At 46.2% G+C, this 24,388-nt stretch overlaps 1 protein-coding gene across 1 annotated transcript in view; it reads left to right on the top strand.

Moving 5' to 3' along the window:
- Positions 1-2,578: 2,578 nt before the first annotated feature.
- ARHGAP39 (Rho GTPase activating protein 39) overlaps positions 2,579-24,388 on the top strand; it is a 107,973-nt gene continuing 86,163 nt past the window's right edge. The window contains exons 1-2 of the mRNA XM_068107457.2: positions 2,579-2,669; positions 13,300-14,157. Coding sequence (XP_067963558.1) covers positions 2,659-2,669; positions 13,300-14,157 — 869 coding nt within the window. The 5' untranslated portion in view covers positions 2,579-2,658. The remainder of the gene's footprint in view (positions 2,670-13,299; positions 14,158-24,388) is intronic.

Consider the following 24,388-nt stretch of genomic DNA (forward strand, 5'->3'; position numbering starts at 1 on the left):
TCCTCAACCCACGCTATGAAACTGTGACCTCAGATTATTGTTATTCTGATTATGAATTGTTACATTTATAACTAGAACAATGCGACTGTGTCGCCAATATGCCTCCGCATAGTCCCACAATGAGTAGATGCCATCACTCTGCATATGTATGGGTATGGGATCACGTTTGTGAAGTTTCGTGTTGATCGGATAAGGTTCGTTTTACTATCCAAGATGACTGCCAAACCACGTGACCTATGACATCATCATTTTCAAACTATATGCAACAGTGCTGTTGGATGATATTTGTAAAATTTCGCATCGATAGGGTGAGCCGTTTCAGAGATATAATTATTTAATATTGTCCTTCAATCCAACATGGCTGCCAAACCATGTGACCTATGATGTCATAAATTTAATATTTCAATACAAATGGATCATAGATCATGTGCATGCAATTTCAGATTTTTAGGATAAGGAATTCGATACATTTTTTGTACATTTTTGGCTGGTATACCACTTCACCTATGATGTCATCATTATCATGCTTTTGTTCCCAATTGTGAGTACTTCACAATGTGCCAAGTTTCAAAATTTTCCATTTAGCGGTTTCCGAGAAATATTTTTTTAACTATTTGCATTTAATCCAAGATGGCTGCCATACCACGTGACCTATGACATCACAATTATCATAAAAACATTCTGCATGGGTGTCACCTCTACCCTGAAAGTTTCGGACAACCCAAAAACATAATGCCACCGGAGACTTTGTTGGCGTAGGCATAAAAACTTCACAGATGGTGCGGTGCGTGTTTATGTTTGTGTGTGTGTGTGTGTGTTTGTGTTTATGTGTGTTTTTATGTGTTTGTGTGTGTGCGTGTTGTGTGTGTGTGTGTGTGTGTGTGTGTGTGTGTGTGTGTGTGTGTGTGTGTGTGTGTGTGTGTGTGTTTGTTTATGTGTTTGTGTGTGTGTGTGTTTATGTGTTTGTGTGTGTGTGTGTGTGTGTGTGTGTGTGTGTGTGTGTGTGTGTGTGTGTGTGTGTGTGTGCGCATTCACGCATGTATGTGTGTATTCGTGTCTATGTGTGTGTGTATCCGTGTGTGTGTGTGTGTGTATTTGTGTGTGTGTGTGTGTGTGTGTGTGTGTATTCATGTGGGTGTGTGTGTGTGTGTGTATTCGTGTCTATGTGTGTGTGTGTGTGTGTGTGTGTGTGTGTGTGTGTGTGTGTGTATCCGTGTCTGTGTATTCGTGTCTTTGTGTGTGTGTGTGTGTGTGTGTGTGTGTGTGTGTGTATCCGTGTCTGTGTGTATTCGTGTCTTTGTGTGTGTGTGTGTGTGTGTATTCGCATATGTGTGTGTATTTGTGTGCGTGTGTGTGTATTCGTGTCTATGTGTGTGTGTGTGTATTCGTGTCTATGTGTGTGTATTCGTGTCTATGTGTGTGTGTGTGTGTGTATTCGTGTGTGTGAGTGTGTGTATTCGTGTCTATGTGTGTGTGTGTATTCGTGAGCGTGTGTGTGTATTCGTGTGCGTGTGTACGTATTCGTGTCTATGTGTGTGTGTATTCGTGTGTGTGTGTGTGTGTGTGTGTGTGTATTCGTGTGCGTGTGTGTGTATTCGTGTCTATGTGTGCGTGTGTATTCGTGTGTGTGTGTGTGTATTCGTGTGCATGTGTGTGTATTCGTGTGCATGTGTGTGTATTCATGTGCGTGTGTGTGTGTGTATTCGTGTGTGTGTGTGTGTGTATTCGTGTGTGTGTGTGTGTGTATTCGTGTGCGTGTGTGTGTGTGTGTATTCGTGTGCGTGTGTGTGTGTGTATTCGTGTGCGTGTGTGTGTATTCGTGTGCGTGTGTGTGTATTCGTGTGTGTGTGTGTGTGTGTGTGTGTGTGTGTGTGTATTCGTGTGTGTGTATTCGTGTGCGTGTATTCGTGTGCGTGTGTGTATTCGTGTGTGTGTGTGTGTGTATTCGTGTGTGTGTGTGTGTATATTCGTGTGTGTGTGTGTGTGTGTGTGTGTGTGTGTGTGTGTGTGTGTGTGTGTATTCGTGTGTGTGTATTCGTGTGTGTGTGTGTGTGTGTGTGTGTTCGTGTGCGTGTGTGTGTATTCGTGTGCGTGTGTGTGTATTCGTGTGTGTGTGTATTCATGTGTGTGTGTATTCATGTGTGTGTGTGTGTGTATTGGTGTGCGTATTGGTGTGCGTGTGTGTCCATAAATCCACCTCCCGATCTGAGTGTAACTTCTCACTGAGTGCACATTTAAGATTCGATGAGACCGTGAGCGGGTGTGCGAGACCTCGGGTTCCCCTCATCCCTCCAGAGCAGTAAGTCCGCATTAAAGGACGCATTACCAGATGTTACAAACACGACGGTATGAAGCAGCGCCATGACGGCTAAAGATGAGTAATCGGAGGGACAGAGCATCGTTTGTCCAGAGGGACATCGCTTGGAGTCGGCGGGACAGGACAATGAGGGCCGTGTGTCCGTGCGTGTCATTCTGGAATACGCGCGTCTCCTCAGTCACTCCCTCCATCCCCCAAGCCCCTCCCCTCCCTTCGTGCTTCTCCCTCCCCGCATCCTCATCCCCCGGCCCGCCGCGCGGCACGACGGGACGCTCCATGGCGAGGATCCGCGGCGCTCCCGCGTCTCCCCGGGCCGTGTCCGCCTCGCCCGGACCCGCACCATGACCGACAGGTAAGCGCGTCCGGCTCACCTGGGGCCCGTCCCTCCGTCTCACGCGTTCGTATCCCGATTCCCGAACCGCGGCCGCCATCCCGTGCGGCACGCGCCCTGCTCTCCGTCTCCGTGCCTTCGTGCCGTGCTGCGTTCGTACCGCCGGTCACGTGTTGCACGCTCGCGAGCCTCACGTGGTCGTCGCGCCGCCCGTGCGGTTCGTCCGTCACGAGGATTCCGAGGGAGCGGGTTAAACGGTCCGGGGTTCGGATCCCGGTGTCGCCCGAGCCGATCGCGTGGGTTGAGCTGCGAATGAATGGGAGCGCCGGGGCAGCGCGTCATGCAGGACTAACGATTACTAATGGACGGATATTGATCGCCATCACGACCGGGATTCATCTGGCGCCATGGTGCATATGTAAACCATGGCCGTGCAGGGCACACGCGGGATCGAGCTCTGGGTCGCTTGTGTTTGAGGGTGTATCCCGAGTGAACCACCGGGTGCACCTCCATGATCTATACGTGATGTTTCAGAGGTGCACGTCCACCACCGGTCCACCCCCGCAATACATGACGTGTCAAAGGTTTGGTAATAAGATCTAACCGCTCACGATACATTCATGCCCGCCACCATTTTGGTCCAGGATACGTCACGGGAAGACCACCAGATGTACACCTATGAGTATGACGTACGACAAGGTATACACTCGTGATCCAGCAGAATGTAATAAAAAGGTCTAGTAAGGAGGACCAATTCAGGATGAGGATTGTAGGTACAATATATGGGTCGCCACCCGACCTATATAGACCACTTAGTCCCTGGGAGACCTGAATGATTCTGACCTCGTGAGAACCCCTACATGCTCACCTTGGAGCCTTTTCATTAGGACCTGCGGCTATGTCTTTGTATACATGGTCGAGGCTCATGGAAGGGAGCAAAATGGAAAGGGGGAAACAGCAGAGCAGAAGTGAAAGTGGTATCAAGGGGAGGGGGAGGACTCATGGGGGTGAACAAGCTGCACACAAGTAGAATGAAACACAGCAAGAAGAGGAAGGGGAAAGCGGGGATGAAACAGAGAAGGGAATAAACCAACGAACAACTAACAAACGAAAAGAGGTGACAGAGATGAGGAGGGGTATGTGTGTGGGGGTTAGGAGCTTGTGGGGTCACAATAACCTGGAAAAAAGTGAATGCTTGGGAATGAGGTCATTTTGGGGTGGAAGAGATCATGAGTATGGATGGGGGATGACTTGAGGTAGTGGTGAACAGCTGTCCTGAATCTATGGAGCGAAGAATGGGCCTGAACAGACTGGGGAACACCACAGCTGTTCAAAAGAGAGCAAAAAGCAAAGTTTCACAGGTGAGCCAAAAGAGGAACAAATGAGTGGAGATGACCTGTGAGCCTGGATTTTGGGAGTTTAACAAAAAGAGTTACTTGGAGATAATGTAGTCCCTGCAGAAACCCGGGATAGACAGAGCCAAGAGAGGGCAGCGGGTGCAAGACCAAAAAGGAAAAATTAGAATACAAAGAGGCCATCATCCTGTCTGCAGTGTGAAAGTAATAGGCCTAGAGCCCGAGACACTCGGCTTCATCGCGGGGGATTCTCATGATTTTGGGGGTCTTACCTTCCACAGCAGAAGGGCATGGATTAGAAGAGATAAGAGTTTGGAACTGCAGAGGAATTAGTGGGATTGAGCCTCTGATAGAGATTTATTTACCCAAGGTTTCGGACGATAGGATATTGAACTGATTGAAAAACCTCCGTCATTGACCTCCAGGTTCAAGTCTGAATGGTTTTGAAATTAGGTTTAACTTCCCTTGCGGTGTTGCAATAGTAAAGGTGCTAAATGTTGGAAGATGTCATTAAAAATGGGATTCAGCTCTCTGTCCTGCCTACTTTTGCTTAAACCTATTTAAATACCATGGTATATAACACTAAGACTATAACATCCAAAAACATCGTTCAATAATGATTGGTGTTGTCAATGTGTCGTGCTTTCTATATGACATGGATGGACACCTGGTGGTTTGAATGAAGTCTTTTCAGATCAGAAATTTCATTCATGAATCCTTAAATGACATCTGCAGCATGTACAGTGCCTTCAGAAAGTATACACACCCCTTGACTTTTTTCACATTTTGTTGTGTTACAGCCTGAATATAACATGGATTAAATTGAGATTTACATCACTGATCTACACATAATAGCCCATAAGGTCAAGTGGAATTTTTTTAATAGAAATTTTTACAAAACAATTAAAAATGAAAAGCTGAAATGTCTTGAGTCAATAAGTATTCAACCCCTTTGCTATGACACTCCAAATTGATCTCAGGTGAATCCCATTTCCTATGATCATCCTTGAGATGTTTCTACAACTTGATTGAAGTCCACCTGTGGCCAATTCAATTGATTGGACATTATTTAGAAAGAAACATACCTTGCTATATGTGCATGTCAAAGCAGAAACTCCACCATGAAGTCCAAGGAACTGTCCGTATAACTCCGAGATAGAATTGTGAGGAGGAATAGATCAGGGGAAGGGTATAAAACAATTTCTAGAGTGTTGAAAATTCCCAAGAGCGCAGAAAGCTCCATCATTTGGAAATGGAAATAATATAGAACTACCCAGACTCTTCATAGAGCGAGCCGTCTGACCAAACTGAGCAACCGGGCAAGAAGGACGTTGGTCCGGAAGGTGACCAAGAACCCAATGACCACTCTGAGAGAACTACGGAGTTCCGTGGTTGAGATGGGAAAACCTGCCAGAAGGACAACAGTCTCTGCAGCCCTTCACAAATCTAAGCTTAATGGGAGAGTCACCAGATGGAAGCCACTCCTGAGAAAAAAGCACATGGCAGTACGGCTGGGGTTTGCAAAAAGGCACTTGAAAGACACAGAGCATGAGGCATAATATTCTGTGGTCATGAGATGAAATTTTAACTCTTTGGCCTGAATGCAAAGTGCTACGCCTGGTGGAAACCGAGCACATCACCCATCTAACACCATCCATACTGTGAAGTATGGTGCTGGCAGCATCATGCTATGGGGATGCTTTTCAGCGGCAGTGACTGGGAAACTTGTAAGGATAGAGAGAACAATGGATAGAGTCAAATACAGGGAAATCCTTGAGGAGAACCTGCTTCAGAGTGCAAAAGATCTTAGACTGCGTTGAAGATTTTCTTTCCAATAGGACAATGACCCCAAGCATCCAGCCAAAGCAACAATGGAATGGCTTCAGAATAAGAACATGAAAGTCATTTAGTGGTCCAGCCAAAGTCCAGACCTGAATCACATTGATAATCTGTTGAAATATTTGAAGATTGCTGTTCACCGACACTCCTCATCCAACTTGAGCAAATCTGCAAGGAAGAATGGGAGAAACTCCCCAAATCAGACATACTCAATAAGATGCTAAACTGTAATCACTGCCTAAGGCACTTCTACAAAGTATTGACTCAAGGAGTAGAATACTTATGTAAGTTCGATATATTCTGTATTTCATTAATTTTGTAAATATTTTGAAAAAAATAATCCACTTTGACATCATGGGGTATTATGTGTAGATCCGTGACAAAAAAAACCTCAATTTAATCCATTGTAAATTCAGGCTGTAACACAACAAAATGTGAAAAAGTCAGGGGGTGTGAATACCTTCTGAAGGCCCTGTAATGCCCATCCCATCTAGTCCTGACAAGATGAGGATGGACCTTTGCTTTGCACAAGTTTCACAGCCCACAGGCTCTGTGAGAGAGTCGCACCAACAGCAGGTCCTGTCTGGCAGTCACATTGGCACCAGGCCGCTCAAGAGGTCACACCGACCGCATGCACTGTTGAGTAATCGCACTGACCACAGCGCACTGTCGAGTAGTTCCTCCGACCGCAGATACGGGGAGTCACAAAGACCGCAGACACTGTCTGGGAGTCACAATAACCGCAGACACTGTCTGGGATTCACACAGACCGCTGATCCTGTTTGTTAGTTCGCATGCCCGTCTACTCACCCATTCCCGGACCCGTGACCACATCACCCCCGTCCTTTACAAGCTTCACTGGCTCCCCATCCCCCAGAGAATCCAGTACAAAATCCTCCTCTTGACATACAAAGCCCTCCATAACCTGGCCCCATCCTACCTGGCTGACCTCCTCTCCAGACACACTCCCACCTGCAACCTCCGCTCTGCTGGTACCAACCTCCTGACCCCCTCCATCTGGACCAAATTCAGATCCTGGGGGGACAGGGCCTTCTCCATCGCTGCTCCCACCCTCTGGAACTCACTACCTCACACCATCAGAGACTCCTCCTCACTCACCACATTCAAAACATCACTAAAGACCCACCTGTTCAACACTGCATTCAACATTCAACCCACAGCATTTAACCCCTGACTATCTCCTCTCCTTCTCCCTCCTTTTGCTTTAAATATTTCCTTATTGATTCTTGTCTTTTTGCAATTGTTGTTTTCATGTATTGTTATGCATTATGTTTTCCACTCTGTCAAAGCGCCTTTGGGCTACTTGAAAAGCGCTATACAAAATAAATGAATTATTATTATTATTATTATTAGTTGTACAGAAAGTAGGCCGGTTGTGGTGTCACACCGACATCATTACCAGTGAGGCAGTCGCTCCGACAGCAGGCCCAGTCTGGGAATGGCAACAACTGCAGGCCTCTATGGGAGTCACACTGACACAAGACCAGTTAAGGAGTCACACCGACCTCAGATGCTGTCGAGTAGTCTCATCGACCGCAGACCCTATCGGGGAATCATGTTGACAGTAGGTCTGGTCGGGCAGTCACCCCGACTGGAGACCCTGTCATGGAGTCGCACCGACAGCAGGCCTTTTTGACTGGGCTATCTATGATGGAGAACGAATTTTGTACAGACAATACAAATAGCATCTTTCGTTTGTTTAGCATTCCTTGAGATGCCCACCCCTGCATACAGATGCCTCCATAGCTTATACCGATACAGCAACGATAATAATGTTTATGATTTCAACAGATGCCTTTACTCACAGCTATTTTTAAGCACTATTGTTCGAGAGAGGCAGTTCGTTTATGGTTTCATCCATTGAGGTATTCAGAAGACATAGCCGCAGGATTTTCAATCCGCTGGAGGAAGTGTGATCAGCTTGAATCCAGGAAATATCAAGGTGTGAGGCCTTCAGGATTTGTTCTGGTTCCAAAACACTGCACTGTGTTACTGAGCTGGGCTGTGCTGAGTACATTCCAGGCTCATACATTGCCATCTTGAGGTTGGTTAGTGAAACCTGTAATACATACGAATCTTTATGAGTACATTTGATGCCTCCAGCAACTGTTTATCCTCATGAGTCGTTCAGAAGGTGTGATTTTTTTTTTTGCCATTCTAAGACCTTGTAGATGGATACCTGTGATGCTAAAAGCATCACATTCTGCACAGAACCTGCTTTCATACGAAGATGCAAAGACACCTGCGGACGAGACACCTGTACTGTGTCTACCGTCTGCAGTGCAATGGTTGACAGAAACATCTCATTTCCTGTTATATAATGAAATGAACAGTTTTTCACCTTTTTGAGATTGTGTTGATTGGTCCTTCGGGTCAATGACTGTCTATGGACCATCGGATTGGTCTGTTTAATTAAATTATTTCTACTTTATGCAAATATCCGAGTATCAGACTTCGTAGGGAGATGTGCTTTCATCTCCGCAGCTCACAGGCCTAGCACAAGGAACCAATGTCCGACCCAAACTGCACCAGGCAACACAGACACCTTAAACTGGAATTCATCATGGGAAGTTCATACGATGTAAACGACAGAGCTCCTGCGACCTTGATAATGTCATTGAGGGTTCCAGATAGAGTTCCGTAATCTGTAAACTGGAAGAAAAATGGAACGCTCCTTCCACCTAGGTTTCTGCTATTTATTTGTTTTCCATTTTCCTTCCACGTCGTCTGCACGTTTAACTTGCTCTGCGTCTGCATGGCGACTGACACGTCTCAGAGATATGTTCTCCATCTAAATGGAGCTCTTAACATGACAAATTTACTCTGCTGACGAGCCCGACCGTCAATGCAATTAGCGAAATGAAAGCTATCCCCAACGGGGCCCGCTCGGCTACAGTCCCGGCACGTGACTTCCACAACACCTGATGTCTTGGGTTTATTATAATGAACGCACATATCAGATTTTTGGCAAATACTCTGCTCCATTGAGTGCAAGGTTTGATTCTTTTAATTTCATTCTTGTATCTCAAATTGCCCCGAGCGACGGACGTGATTTTTCCAAATCCGGTTCCGAAAAGCTTTTCGGAGCAGCTTTCCTTCCTCTGCCAATGCCCTGCCAAAAAGAAAACATTGAACGATAATTGGTTTTCAATACCTCGCTCATGTCAAAACACTCGCACCGTCGTGGAGTGCAGTTGGATGACCTTTCTGAGTTAATTTCAAATGTCAGTTTACGAACGCTTGATTTCATTTCCACCTTTGGGTTTCATAGGCGCGACGAAAAAAAGGTGAACGTAACATGTATTTGTTTGCCATGTTAATGTTTTGGATGGCACCAGATGGTCTAGTTGTGAAAGAGATGCAAAATGTAAGGAGTTTAAACCGCAGGTGCACTGCCCGTGCTATTGCAGGTTACTTCCTGGGTACCCAAGTAGTTGGTCTTCTTCCATTAAGAGGGCTTATAACCAAATCTTGGGTTCCCAAGCGAGCGTCCACTGCGGATCAGAGTGAACCATAAATTGTGAGTGAGGGGTGACCATCAAATGATTCCGTTGATGCAGATTTCTGCGATGAACCCAAACTTTTCCCGTGTATGGCGAACGGGGAATTGACTCGATACCTGCTCCGTGACCTCTCTTTTGGCTGGCCTGCTTTGTGATCATCATGCTGGGATTTTGTGTTGAGTTGAGTTGAGTTGGATCTTGGAGACGGCGTGAAGCTGGAAGGTGTCAAAACATTTTGCTACCTCAGAGACATGCTGAATGGAGAAGGTGGATCAGACTCGACAACGGTTGCGAGAGCGAGATGTGCATGGAAGAAGTTTCGGGAACTGAGTGGCGTACTGATGAGGAGGGGAGTGTCGTTGAAGCTGAAGGGAAAGGTGTATGCTGCATGTGTGAGAAGTGTTATGATTTATGGGAGCGAGACATGGGTAATGAACGTAGAGCAGCAACGAAGGCTGGAAAGGGTGGACATGCGAATGGTTCGGTGGATGTGCGGAGTATCGCTGAGAGAGAGGAAGACAAATGATGAATTGCGAAAGATGATGGGAACAGAGCCTGTGATTGATGCTGTGAAGAGGAACAGGTTGAGATGGTTTGGTCATGTGTTGAGGAAGGATGAAAGTGACTGGTTGAGAAGAGTGATGGAAATGAATGTAGAAGGAAGTAGAGGATGGGGAAGACCGAGAAAGACTTGGCTAAAGGTGGTGGAAGAAGAAATGCGGGCAAGGGGGTTAACAAGGAGAGATGCAGAAAATAGGGCAAAATGGAGAAGATTGTCATGGGGACCGCAATGCCAACCCCCGCTCTAGCAGGGAAAATGGCCTTAACATGCCTGTTGTTGTTTTTTTGCCTGCTGGGATTGTGTGGGTATCGTCAGGCCAGGCCTGGTGCTGATGGCAACCCCCACATTATAAACTATTGCATCACCTTCTTCTGGAGTTATTATCATCACCTCCACCACTAAAGGTGGACGGAGGTTATGTTTTCACCCCTGTTTGTCTGTCTGTCTGTGAGCAGGATATCTCCAAAAGTTGTGGACGGGTTATGATGAAACTTGGTGGATAAGTTGAGTTGGGTGTGTGGCAAGGGCGAATTGGTTCGATTTTAGTCCAGGTCCGGATGCAGATCTGGCGTATATCAGTGGATACAAAACGAAAACTGTTCAGCCTGGCGGAGGTTTGCGCTCTCCGGAGTGCTGTTCTAGTTTATTGTTATTACAAATTTTGAACTCTACCATGCATTGTACATCATTTCATTTTACACTTGACCTTTTCGAACCTACACAGCACTTTCTAATGACCGTCATATTTTGAAGTAATGTGCTGGCTAACACACTAAAATGTCAGTTTGTAATGTTCTTTTCCATTTTTTTGCTGGAATTGGTCTAAATAATGTACCAGAGTTCACGGGTGGAAGATTAAGGTTAACCCTGAGCCCATTGCCGATACATGCAGCACTAGCTTTCCTGTTGGGGCAAGCACACTGATGTCGGGACCGTGATAGCCGTAATAGTGATTGGTGCAATCATTTGGCAGTGAGCCACACAGCCGTGCCCGGTGAAGCGGGTTTTGATGCCATCACCAGCACTCGTTAGCATTCCGGCCATGCAGAGGCAGCTGGCAAAGCTGGGCCGGGCAGAGGGAGGGGGTTTAGTTGTGTTTGTGTGTGTGTATGTGCTTGTATATGTACTTGTGTGGGTGGCTGGTGTGATGTCAGACTTGATCTGCTGTCACTGCTGCAAAATTACGGCAAATAAAATGCATGTGAAAATAACCCCCTAACCGATATGGCAAAGTACTTCTCTACCGGGGTATCTTTTATTGCGTGTTATTAATGGCAACTGACAACAAACGATCACTCAGCACACAAATCCTTCTTTACACGGTCAAAATTAATATTGTATGACCCGTTTCCTCCCAGCATGTTGTGCAGAAAGCTTTCCAAGGCTTCGCTACCACACCACTCTATCCTCGAACGAGCAAAACCGCCGCCTCAAAGGCCTCAGGATGCCCCTCGGCTCTGGCATAAGCTCTGCTTCTAACGTCACCTTGATGTCGATACAACCACCAGGCCTCATTTCCCCCGATTTTGTCCAACTTTCCGCTAAAGTACAACTTCCCCTTTATAAGATATTGCATCCGTTCAATGGTCCGAACTGAGATTGTAGAGGGAAGACCCCAAACATCCGTGCGGTAATGTCGCGGTAAGTGCCTTATCATAGCATGACTTGCAGGCTCAAACACCATAATTGGTTTAAGCTTCGCGGAACACTTAATATACAAAGACTCGAAGTGTTAGCTGGTAAAGGTACATGGTAAGGAGTTAGCATTCCGTGTTATACCATTTCCGGGCCAATGAAACGACTCTTTTTTTTAATTTTTTTTATACAAGATCGAGGCTCATGTAAGAGCTAACATTAATAACAAAAAAAAACGATACATAAAACATATAATAAGGGGAGCGGTAGACAAGATGGGGAGAGAGGGGGAAGCACACAAACACAACATTTGAGAGCAGGGACATCAGGAGATCTGTGGGAGGGAGAGGGCTTGGGGTGAGGTGGGAGAGGTATAAAACACATGGATACTGCAAGGACTTCCAGGAAAGAAGTTGGTATTTAAAAAAAGTGATTTCTTTGCAAAAAAAAAATTTTTTTTCAAGAAAAACTGACTTCGACTATTATTATTATTATTCCCTTTTTTTGTTCCTCTCAAAGCATAACACAGGCGTCCCAAGGCGAGCTCAAGGTATACAGAAATCACCTGAGGAGCGGAAGGGCTAAAGCTCGTATGATCTTCATTGTCAATGCGAACGCCGACCGTGAAGATCTTAAGCGGCAACAAATGGAAACTCGTCAAAAGGTTCTTTGCCAAGCATCATATAAATTACATATTGTGAAGGACTTTACGACAGGGTTGCTTAATGGGCCTGTTCGGCTAATTCATGATGCGCTGAGAACCGGGGTTTATTTATTTATTTATTTATTTATTTTTGTATACAGGATCGAGGCTCGTGAAAGCTAACATTTATCACACAAAAAATCAAACAGACACACAAAGTATATAAAAAGGGGAGCGGTAGACAAGATGGGGAGAGAAGGGGAAGCACACAAACACAACATTTGAGAGCAGAGACATCGGGAGATCTGTGGGAGAGAGAGAGGGCTTGGGGGGAGGTGGGAGAGGTATAAAACATATGGACACTGCAACGACTTCCAGGAAGGAAGTTGGAATTTCAAAAAAGTGGATCTGGGGTGAAATTGAAAATTGAAAGGTGAAATCTGGGGTTCAAATCCCACCTGCTAAAGTATTTGTCCATCGTCTAGCCTACTAATGTCCTTTTAATACCTGTTTGTGTACGCTGATGTCTTTGTCCCGCACATGGTTTGCATTCAAGGTCCTCCACAAGCCTGGATCAATGTAAACACAAGGCGTTTTCGAGAGAAATGTCTCTGATGATTATCACTCGGAACTGTAGTCATTATAGTTATTACCCACATGCAGAAGCTGTTGCACAAACACGACTGTCTAAAGTCTCCTTGGTGACGTCACTTCCTCTCCGATTTATGCTTTCACCCTTCAGTAAGACTGTGCTCGAGCTGGTTAAGACCCATAACGGTTGACAGTAATCTATCCTGGCACCATTTTGATGCCAGCATGACCGTGTGTTGCCATTTTGGACCATTCTGTCACTAGTGGGAGCAAGATCACTTATGAACTCGAGTGGACATTGTGCTGCGCTCAAGAGAAGCCAGTGGGATATGCGCTCGGAAATCCATCGCAGCTGTCGATGTGATTGTCGTGTTGACTTCGTTCCTGCGGCTGTGTACCTTGCTTGTTGTGAGCATCGTGTAACTGCAGAACTGTGTAGCACCTTGATGGTTGTGGTTTAAGTTTTGTGACGCGTGACCGTGTTTGTGTTTTTGTTCTCCAGGAGCGAGTGGGTTGAAATCATGGAGCCACGCAGTCGGGAGCACATGTACGCGAACCTTGCCACTGGCGAGTGTGTTTGGGAGCCGCCACCTGATGCCCACATCCGTCGCTCGCACGACCATCAGTGGTGGGAGCTCTTTGATCCTAACACCGCCAGGTTCTATTACTACAACGCGACCAGCCGGCTTACCGTTTGGCATCGTCCCCAGCACGGAGACATCATTCCTCTTGCCAAATTGCAGACCCTTAAACAGAGCACCGAAGCTCGAGGCGTTGACCCTCAGCCTGGTGGAATAACCGTGGTGGGAGGGCAGCGGGTCCGTGCACCGTGCATGACGGAAGTGCACGGATCTCGAGGAATCCCAAGTTCGGTCGTGAGGCAACAGCTACTGGGAATGGCTGAGGTGCAGGCGGGCGATAAGTCCACGTGGCACAGCAGGTCTGGGATGCACGTACTACAAGGACCGCAGGACATCGACGGCCAGCTTGAAGCGTCCCGATCGACCCAAGTCACCCAGCTGGTTGAGCCATCAAATAGGCCGCAAGTAAAGTCAGCTGCATCGCTTAGGCAACCGACTCATCTGTCATCCACAAGCGTCCATCCTGCAGTTTCTACGCAAGGCGTCGACGATCCGATGCACAGGCCACAGCCGGCCCTGCAATTGCCCCGTCCTCCTCAGCCTTCTCCACCCATCGGCCCTGACGCCGGGAGGCTGGAAGAGGCCTATTGGGAGTGGCGGTCCTTGACGGAGAAGGCGGGGGCCGGCCATGAGAGCATGCGGTCTAAAGGGGTCCGTGGCTCCGAGACGTCTCACAGGAGCGATGGCACGGGAAATTCTAAAGGAGGGATACGGATGAGGTCAGAAGTAAGGGTTGTTCATTAAGTAAAGACGTTGTGTTGGAGAGTGAGATACGGCTAAGTTAACGGACTGTAGAAGGTCAAGTGTTTGGCTTTATTGTCAAATGCAATGATAACAAAAGTTTAACAGATGGCTGTCTACCTGTAGAGTTACCTGCTTTGCATGTGGCCAATCCGACATTGTAAATAACTTGTTATGTGAAGCCTCTAATGTGTTGGGCATAAAAACATTGCTGCTTTTCCTTCAAAGACATTTTTGCTACTTTTGAGAAAATATGTTCAGTTGCCCTATCTGATTAATGCCTGGCATACTAAGGGAGTATATGGCTGATTGTTAGTCGCTTCTGATTGACCAGTCAGTGGGGCAAAAATATATATATATATTAGTGAGTGGATTTTGAACAATGGGGTCACTTTGATACCAACAACTCGAGAAGCGTGCCGTCACATCACGTGACTGGCATGGTTTCTCTCATGCCAGAAGCTGAACAGGGGGCCTTGTGTTTGTACATGATGTCATCCCATACGGTGGTCCCAATACAGTCATAAATGAGAATCCTCCACCATCGGTAACTTTCTCTGTTCGCTCGAGAAAGCTTCCAGTTTGTTTCTCGCTAAAGGGGCATTGTGTGACGCATCGTCCTAAACAGACCTCGGTGACCCTGGCCTTGGCGTGGCACTTTTTGAGCGGATGTAAAATCGATTGTGAAAAGCGCTTCACCCGGTCCATACTATCATGCCACTGGAAAAGCGTTGGGTTTCGGAGTTTAGGGTGTCGAGTAAACTCCTATCAAACCCGACCCGTGGCCTTTGGCTTGGAGAAACATAAATGCTGCCCGGGCCTTTGAGCACCCACAATGCCATGGGATTCCATTATAGCACCTGCTTGATGCTTGATTTGAGCACCTGCTTGAATCTTTATGGTGGCTCGACCGGTAGTCGCTCACCGAAGGGTCACCTGCAGTGGGCGGCGTTACAGTTGAAAGCTAGTTGTCGGAAAGGACAGCACGGACAAGGACTAAGGTTGTTGACCGACGACTCTCCTGTGGTTTCTTTTATTTTGGGGTCCGACAACTCTCCTGTGGTTTCTTTTTCTTTTGGGGTCCGACAACTCTCCTGTGGTTTCTTTTATTTTGGGGTCCGACAACTCTCCTGTGGTTTCTTTTATTTTGGGGTCCGACAACTCTCCTGTGGTTTCTTTTTCTTTTTGGGTCCGACAACTCTCCTGTGGTTTCTTTTATTTTGGGGTCCGACAACTCTCCTGTGGTTTCTTTTATTTTGGGGTCCGACAACTCTCCTGTGGTTTCTTTTTCTTTTTGGGCTGAGAGTGGAATTGAAAAGGAAACGAGGTGTAAACGCGACAGATTACTGACGAGCAGCATTTCTGAACGAGATGGAAACCATCACGAATGTTTCCTAGGAAAAAGAAGACGACCGGAATACCAAACTTAATCACAGTGTGCCAGGCAGTAAATGGTAACGTTCAATCGATCCAGATTTTGTTTTATCTCCCCTACTCTAGGCCTTTTCGTTCCTCCAGGGAGGATCTAATTGAGCACAATGTTTTTCATTGTCACGACTTATCTCTCTTTAGAAAGTCTGCCAGCATGCATCCTTTGTCTGAACTTGGGCACAGGCTAAGAGGTTGAACTTGCGTACAATTGGTTAAGATCATTTAATACTAGAAGGGGGGTGGGTTATAAAGCTCGTTAAACGGTACATGCAGAGCACCATTTGTTATATACTGAGTGCGTGTTGCTATCAAAGTACATCATCTATTCCTCCTCAGCGTTTGGCCGAGGATGGTCCATTTAAATAATTTATTTACAGGGCAGGATCTCCAGTGTGGAGGAAGGAAGGTTTCGTGGGGAGGAAAGAAGGATGGGACATTTAACTCAATCATTCACAGGGCAGGATGTCTAGTATGGAGAAAGAAGGTTTAGTGCGGAGGAAGGAACAATGCGACATTTAACTCATTCATTTAGAGGACAGGTATGGAGGAAAGAAGGTTTTCATTCACAGGGCAGGATCTCCAGCGTGGAGGAAGGAAGGTTTTGTGTGGAGGCATGAAGGATGGGACATTTAACTCATTCATTTAGAGGGCAGGATGTCTAGTATGGAGGAAGGAATGTTTGTATTCACAGAGCAGGATTTCCAGTGTGGAGGAAACAAGGCTTAGTGTGGAGGAAGGAAGGATGCGACATTTAAAAATTTGTTCACAAGACAGGAACTCTAACGTAGAGGAAGGAATGTTTTACATGGAGGAAGGAAGGATGGGACATTCAACTCATTCATTTGCAGTACAGGATCTCCAGTGTGGGGGAAGGAAGGTTGGGACATTTAACTCATTCATTCACAGGGAAAGATCTCTAGTGTGGAGAAAGGAAGGTTTTGCCATAGATGGGACATTTAACTCATTCATTTACAGGACAGGATCTCTAGTCTGGAGGAAGGAAGGTTTGGAGTGGAGAAAGAAAGAATGGGACATTTAACTCATTCATTTGCAGTACAGGATCTCCAGTGTGGGGGAAGGAAGGTTGGGACATTTAACTCATTCATTCACAGGGAAAGATCTCTAGTGTGGAGAAAGGAAGGTTTTGCCATAGATGGGACATTTAACTCATTCATTTACAGGACAGGATCTCTAGTCTGGAGGAAGGAAGGTTTGGAGTGGAGAAAGAAAGAATGGGACATTTAACTCATTCATTTACAGGACAGGATCTTGAGTGTGGAGGAAGGAAGGTTTAGAGTGGAGGAAGAAAGAATGGGACATTTAACTCATTCATTCACAAGGCAGGATCTCTCGTGTGGAGAAAGGAAGGTTTTGCCATAGATGGGACATTTAACTCATTCATTTACACGACAGGATCTCTAGTGTGGAGGAAGGAAGGTTTGGAGTGGAGGAAGAAAGAATGGGCTATTTAACTCATTCATTCACAAGGCAGGATCTCTCGTCTGGAGGAAGGATGGTTTAGAGTGGAGGAAGAAAGAATGGGATATTTAACTCATTCATTCACAGGAAAAGATCTCTTGTGTGGAGGAAGGAATGTTGTTGCCATAGATGGAACATTTAACTGATTCATTTACAGGATAGGATCTCTCGTGTGGAGGAAGGAAGGTTTAGAGTGGAGGAAGAAAGAATGGGCTATTTAACTCATTCATTCACAAGGCAGGATCTCTCGTCTGGAGGAAGGAAGGTTTCGAGTGGAGGAAGAAAGAATGGGATATTTAACTCATTCATTCACAAGGCAGGATCTCTCGTGTGGAGGAAGGAAGGTTTAGAGTGGAGGAAGAAAGATTGGGACATTTAACTCATTCATTCACAGGGAAAGATCTCTTGTGTGGAGAAAGGAAGGTTTTGCCATAGATGGGACATTTAACTCATTCATTTACAAGACAGGATCTCTAGTGTGGAGGAAGGAAGGTTTGGAGTGGAGGAAGAAAGAATGGGCTATTTAACTCATTCATTCACAAGGCAGGATCTCTCGTCTGGAGGAAGGATGGTTTAGAGTGGAGGAAGAAAGAATGGGATATTTAACTCATTCATTCACAGGAAAAGATCTCTTGTGTGGAGGAAGGAATGTTGTTGCCATAGATGGAACATTTAACTGATTCATTTACAGGATAGGATCTCTAGTGTGGAGGAAGGAAGGTTTAGAGTGGAGGAAGAAAGAATGGGATATTTAACTCATTCATTCACAAGGCAGGATCTCTCGTCTGGAGGAAGGAGGGTTTCGAGTGGAGGAAGAAAGAATGGGATATTTAACTCAGTCATTCACAAGGCAGGATCTCTCGTGTGGAGGAAGGAAGGTTTAGAGTGGAGGAAGAAAGAATGGGATATTAACTCATTCATTCACAAGGCAGGATGTCTAGTCTGGAGGAAGGAAGGTTTCGAGTGGAGGAAGAAAGAATGGAATATTTAACTCATTCGTTCACAAGGCAGGATGTCTCATCTGGAGGGGGAACGTTTTCATTCACAGAGCAGGATTTGTAGTGCAGAGGAAGGAACGTTTAGTGCGGAGGAAGGAAGGATGGGATATTTAATAACTTGTTCACAAGGCAGAAACTCTGGCGTGGAGGAAGGAATGTTTTGTGTGGAGGAAGGAAGGATTAGTGTGAAGGAAGGAAGGAAGGGACATTTAACTAATTCATTCACAGGGCAGGATCTCTTGTTTACAAGAAGGAAGGGTTAGTGCAGTGCGGTATATAGTGTCTGACGATCTATTTTTCTGGTCGTACTCGTACAGATTTTGCCAACCAGGAAAGTTACTTTAGGGGGTTTGTGCAAAAGTGGCATTTTATACAATATTTTGCTCGATTTTGGTGGAATAATGGTATGATGTATGGCAAGGGGTGCTCTGTTCGACCAGGACAAGGCCAAATTATAAACAGACAAGGTTTCAGATGATCTAGTTTCGGACATCAGTTTCCCAATTTGCCACAATATCAAAAATAAACTGCTTGCAACTTATTCCACTGTCGGACTGCATATTTTTGTTCGAGGACAGCAACGCAATCACAAGAGTGAACAAGAACCAGACGTCTGGGCATTTCATTTCACGAAGGGAGAACTCGGTAGCAAAAGTATGGGAATGCTATTGTTAGTCTCAAAATTGAAACAATTGTATCGAAGGTTTTTTTCAATATTTTTGAAAGAAAGGCTTTCATTGTAAGTATACATAGTCGAGGTTCGTGGAAGAACTAGTACTAGTACACTGAACAGATGAGGACGCAACAGGAAAAAGGGAACAGCAGAGAGAGGGGGAGGCAGACAAACAATGGGAGTGGGGAGGAATGGAGAGGATCCATGCAGAAAAGATCACGGTTTGTATTGGGGATGATCTGAGATGGTGGTGAATAACTGTCTTGAAGACCTGGAGGGAAGGATATGGTTGAAGAGGAGGTAGAAGTTGGTTCCACAGGTTTGAAAAAAGAGGAACGAATGAGTGGAGGTGAGCAGTGATTGGATTTAGGTAGTTTCACGAGAAGGGGGTTGATGGTGGACCGTGTGAGCACTGCAGAAATCTGGTGGAGACAAAGCATGAAAAGAGCAGAGGGTGCAAGACCAGAAAGGAGGTGGTAGAAGACAGAGAGTCCACCGACCTGTCTGTGATGGCGAATTTATAGGCCAATGGACTCGGCTTCATCGCTGGAGATTCCAATGATCTTGAAGGCCTTGGTTTTCACTGTGTCAAGTTGAGTAAGATGGGAGGCAGGGGATCCAGTCCAGAGGGGATAGCAGTACTCCATCAAGGTGTACATGAAGGCCTTGTAAGTCGACAGGAGTTCAGGTGTGCCAAGGAAGGACTTTGTACGACAGAGAATGCCCGTCCGCGGCTGGCTTCGGAGGCCAACTTCGAAATGTGGTTTGTCCGCGAAAGATCATGGCTGACAGTGAGACCCAGGGGTTTGAATGACTGAACTTCCTCAAGAGGATTGTAATCGTTATTTTGTGTTTCATGACCAATTTGAATGTTGTATCACGACTTGATATTGCTATAAACCATTTACCGGCTCCAACTTATATGAGGTAAATGCAATGTATTTGGCTCAAATGTTCTGATCATTCATTGTCTCTTTCATTCTTGCATTGCACTTTAAATCTCCTGCTTGTATGACATCCATCTCGTTGAGGCTGCCGTTAAGACAGAAACCGAGCTGTTAGTTCCCAAGATGCTGAAAGCCAAAACGAGCAGGATGAAGATCAGTCAACCCTCGACTGTCAACCCTCGACTCTGATTCTGCAACTGGACCTGACGGCATCAGCCCACGGGTCCTAAAATCCTGTTCTTCCGCTCTTTCACTCCCTCTCTCTGTTCTCTTCGCCCTCTCTTTTGCTCAAGGTCATCTGCCATCTGCTTGGAAATCAGCCAACATCACCGCTTTGCACAAAAAAGGTGCAAAAACAGATCCTAGCAACTACAGACCAATCAGCCTTCTCCCAATTATCAGCAAAGTCATGGAATCCATCATTGCTTCAGATATGAAATCTTTCCTCTTCTCCAATGGCTTGATCTCTGATCATCAATTTGGTTTCAGACCTGGTCACTCTACTCTGGACATGCTGCTTCTGCTTTCTCAACAATGGATGGAGGTCCTCAATGCCAAACAGGAAATTAGAGCTGTCTCCCTTGACATATCGCGTGCCTTCAATACGGTCTGGCACCCCGCTCTGCTCACCAAACTCTCCTCCTTTGATATCCATGGAAATCTCCACGCATGGCTGGTGGACTTCCTCTCTAGTCGTAGTCAACGTGTGGCCCTGAATGGTTTTCTCTCATCTCCTCTTCCTGTTCAGGCTGGAGTTCCCCAAGGCAGTGTTCTGGGCCCTGTGCTTTTTCTGGTCTTCATCAATGATCTCTCTGACTCTCTTGAAAATCCTCTCTATCTCTTTGCTGATGACTCTACTCTCTGTCGCTCCATTCCTCATCCCTCAGATTGGCAGTCTGCAGCCTCCTCGCTCTCTGCAGACCTGGACAAAATCACAGACTGGGCAAACAAGTGGAACATGTCTTTCAATCCTGACAAATCTCACACTCTTACGATGTCTCTCCGAAAAGACCGACTGGACAACCCTCCCATCCACTTTCTGAATAATCCTCTCCAAGAAGTTCTGTCACTCAAGCTTTTGGGTCTCACTATCTGCCATGAGCTTTCCTGGGAAAACCACATTTCAAATCTGGCCTCCAAAGCCAGTCGCCGACTGGGCATCCTCCGTCGTGCGAAGTCCTTCCTTGGCACTCCTGAGCTCCTCACCACATACAAGGCTTTCATCCGCAGCTCAATGGAATACTGCTCTCCCCTCTGGGCTGGTGCTCCTGCCTCACACCTAGCTCGTCTTCACGCTGTTGAAACCAAAGCGTTCAGAATCATTGGAATCTCCCGCGATGAAGCTAACTCCAAGGGCCTTTCACTCACTCACTGCAGGCAGGTTTGGTGGTCTTTCCGTCTTCTACCGACTCCTCTCTGGCCTTGCCCCCCTCCCCCCCCCCCCCCCCCCCCAGCTTTCTCTGGGCTCTGTCCCCCAAATATTCCTACAGGTCGCACAAGATCTGCCTGCAACCCTCTTATGGTTAAACTGCCAAAATCAAGACTCTCTGCTCACCTTCACTCCTTCATTCCTCTTTTCTCCCACCTCTGGAACAAACTCCCTCACTCTCTTCAATCCCACTCCACCCTCCAGGTCTTTAAAACAGTTGTTCACCACCATCTCTTATCTTCCCCCATCCAAAACCTTGATATTTTCTACCCCTGCTAATTTCACCCCAAATCCACTTTTTTTAAATACCAACTTCTGTCCTGGAAGTCCTTGGTGTCCTTGTGTTTTATACTTCTCCCAACCCCCCCCCCCCCCCCCCTTCCCACGCCTCCTCCCCCAAAGCCCTCTCCCTCCCACACATCTCCCTGCTCTCAAATGTTGTGTTTGTGTGCTTCCCCTTCTCTCCCCATCTTGTCTTCCGCTCCCTCTTTTTATATATTTTGTTTGTCTGGTTGATTTGTTTGTGAAATAAATGTTAGCTCTTTCATGAGCCTCGATTCAGTATACAAAAAAAAAAAAATAAAGTCACAAGGAAGGCCAGCGACGATCATCCTCCACTAGGCCTTGTCACCCCTGTGTTGTTTTTAAATCGAGGCCTCCTGCCCTGCCTCCGTCTTCTTCCTCCTTGCCTTCAAAAAATACAGCGTGATCCCAGCTTCGGTGAATTCACCCAGAGACAAAGCCACAATCAGTCCCCTGACTCCTCTGTGAGTCACAAAACTCCTCTGTGAACAGCTTGCTCTCATATGCTCCTTTCACACAAGGTTTTGTGATCTCCCCCAAAGACGCACACACGATCCCTCGTCTTCCTCCTCGTCTCCAGGTCTCCCTTGTTCTCTTCTCCCCAACAAGGTGTCTCACGTTATTTCCTTTCTCCTTGGCAGAGTGCTCCTCTGGCCGGCCCTCCCATGGGGAGGCGCCAATAAAAATAAATGCACGATGTCACTTCCATCTCCACAGCACATTACGCTACCATGGCTGACACACACTACTAGCCAGACAGATTGTGATGGCCTTTCTCACACCTGGCACGTGTTCCTCTCTCATGGGAAATCTCCACAACTAGCGCCACCTAAACATGAGGTGTTTACGCCCACAACATTAATGTCAAACCTGTCTATAAATTATATACGCTGCCTCGTCAGCGTCAAGTGTAACAAACCTGTTGCACGGCAAGCGAACCTTCTCGAAACACACCGACCATACTACACCACAGTCTAGCTTTGGATCCTTGCCCCACTTCCACATAACAATAATATAGCCTTTGGGTTAATCTCAAATTATAAGGAATGTCTCCATCTATGATCTCAGTAAATTACAAGGTTGTGTATGGCATACCTTTTGAACAATGAGTTATTTAGCGTGCCTGTGTTCATCGGCGCCGACCTCGTACTACGAGCACACGCTCACTGCTCGAGCTCGCTTGGTAGACAAGATGGCACCTGCTAGCGAGTTGGCCAGACTATATATGGCACTGGGTTAGTGAGGAGGAAGGAAGGATTGGGCATTTAACGTTGTCGTCACAGGGCAGGATCTCTAGTGTGCAAAAAAGACGGATCTATGACGTTAAAATCATTCATTCACAGGGCAGGATTTCCCCTTGTGGAGGAGGGATAAAAAAAGGACATTTCAATTATTAATTCACAGGGCAGGGCCTCCAGTATGGAGGAAGGATGGATGGGACATTTAATTTATTCATTCATAGGGCAGGATAACAGGGCAGTATAGCAGGATAACAGTTTTTTTTGTTTATTTATTTATTTATTTATTTATTCATAGGGCAGGATCTCTGGTGTAAAGGTTTTTAATTCTTTCTTTTTTCTCAGAAGTATTGTTCCACTTTTTTTTTCAGCATTTCATCTAATCCGCCAGTATTTTGTGGAAGTAACACATTTAACTTTGAGTTGTCTAGTCTGTGTTTTATTGCTGACCAGACTACAAACTCTGTGATTGGTGCTTCACAGGCAAGGTAATGCATCACAAAGTTCACCGTCAGTTCCAAGCATTTCCAAGCTGGCCTCCAAAGCCAGTCGCCGACTGAGCATCCTCCGTCGTGCGAAGTCCTTCCTTGGCACACCTGAGCTCCTCACCACATACAAGGCTTTCATCCGCAGCTCAATGGAGTACTGCTCTCCCCTCTGGGCTGGTGCTCCTGCCTCACACCTAGCTCGTCTTCACGCTGTTGAAACCAAAGCGTTCAGAATCATTGGAATCTCCCGCGATGACGCTATCTCCGAGGGCCTTTCACTTACTCACCGCAGGCAGGTTGGTGGTCTTTCCGTCTTCTACCGACTCCTCTCCGGCCTTGCTCCCCCAGCTCTCTCTGGGCTCTGTCCCACAAATATTCCTGCAGGTCGCACAAGATCTGCCTGCAACCCTCTTATGGTTAAACTGCCAAAATCAAGACTCTCTGCTCACCTTCACTCCTTTATTCCTCTTTTCTCCCGCCTCTGGAACAAACTCCCTCACTCTCTTCAATCCCACTCCTCCCTCCAGGTCTTTAAAACGGCTGTTCACCACCATCTCTTATCTTCCCCAATCCAAAACCTTGATCTTTTCTACCCCCGCTAATTTCACCCCAAATCCACTTTTTTGAGGTGTCTTTTGACTTCTTTCCTGGAAGTCCTTGGTGTCCTTGCGTTTTATACCTATCCTGCCTCCCCCCAGGCCCTCTCCCTCCAAAAACATCTCCCGATGTCCCTGCTCTCAAATGTTGCGTTTGTGTGCTTCCTCCCCTTCTCTCCCCATCTTGTCGACCGCTCCCCTTTTTATATACTTTGTTTGCTTGTTTGTTTGATTTGTTTGTTTGATAAATGTTAGCTCTTTCACGAGCCTCGACTCTGTATACAAAAAAAAAAGAAAAAGAAAAAAAAGACAGATGGACTTTAAGAGCCAAGTGTCTCTTTTCCTCGCATTCGTTGGTAAACATTAAAAATCCCACAGTGTCCTTCGTGAAGAGTCGGTGGGTTATCACAAGCACCCTAAACAAATTCCTAATTCCAACCCATTTCAGCCCCAGTCAAATGTGAGGCCTGGCCAGGCAGTTCATGGATTGACTTGAGCATCACAGCACAATTGTTAAAGAATATAACTCACAGACTTGTGGATCTACTTTTGTTTCATTAAGAAAAGTTTGATTATTTTAGAAATATAGTTATTATCAGTGATAACGGAATTTCAAATGAGTAAAAT

This window comes from Myxine glutinosa, chromosome 2, assembly GCF_964187855.1.
Source record: "Myxine glutinosa chromosome 2, kmMyxGlut1.1, whole genome shotgun sequence".
NCBI classification, from domain to species: Eukaryota; Metazoa; Chordata; class Myxini; order Myxiniformes; family Myxinidae; genus Myxine; species Myxine glutinosa.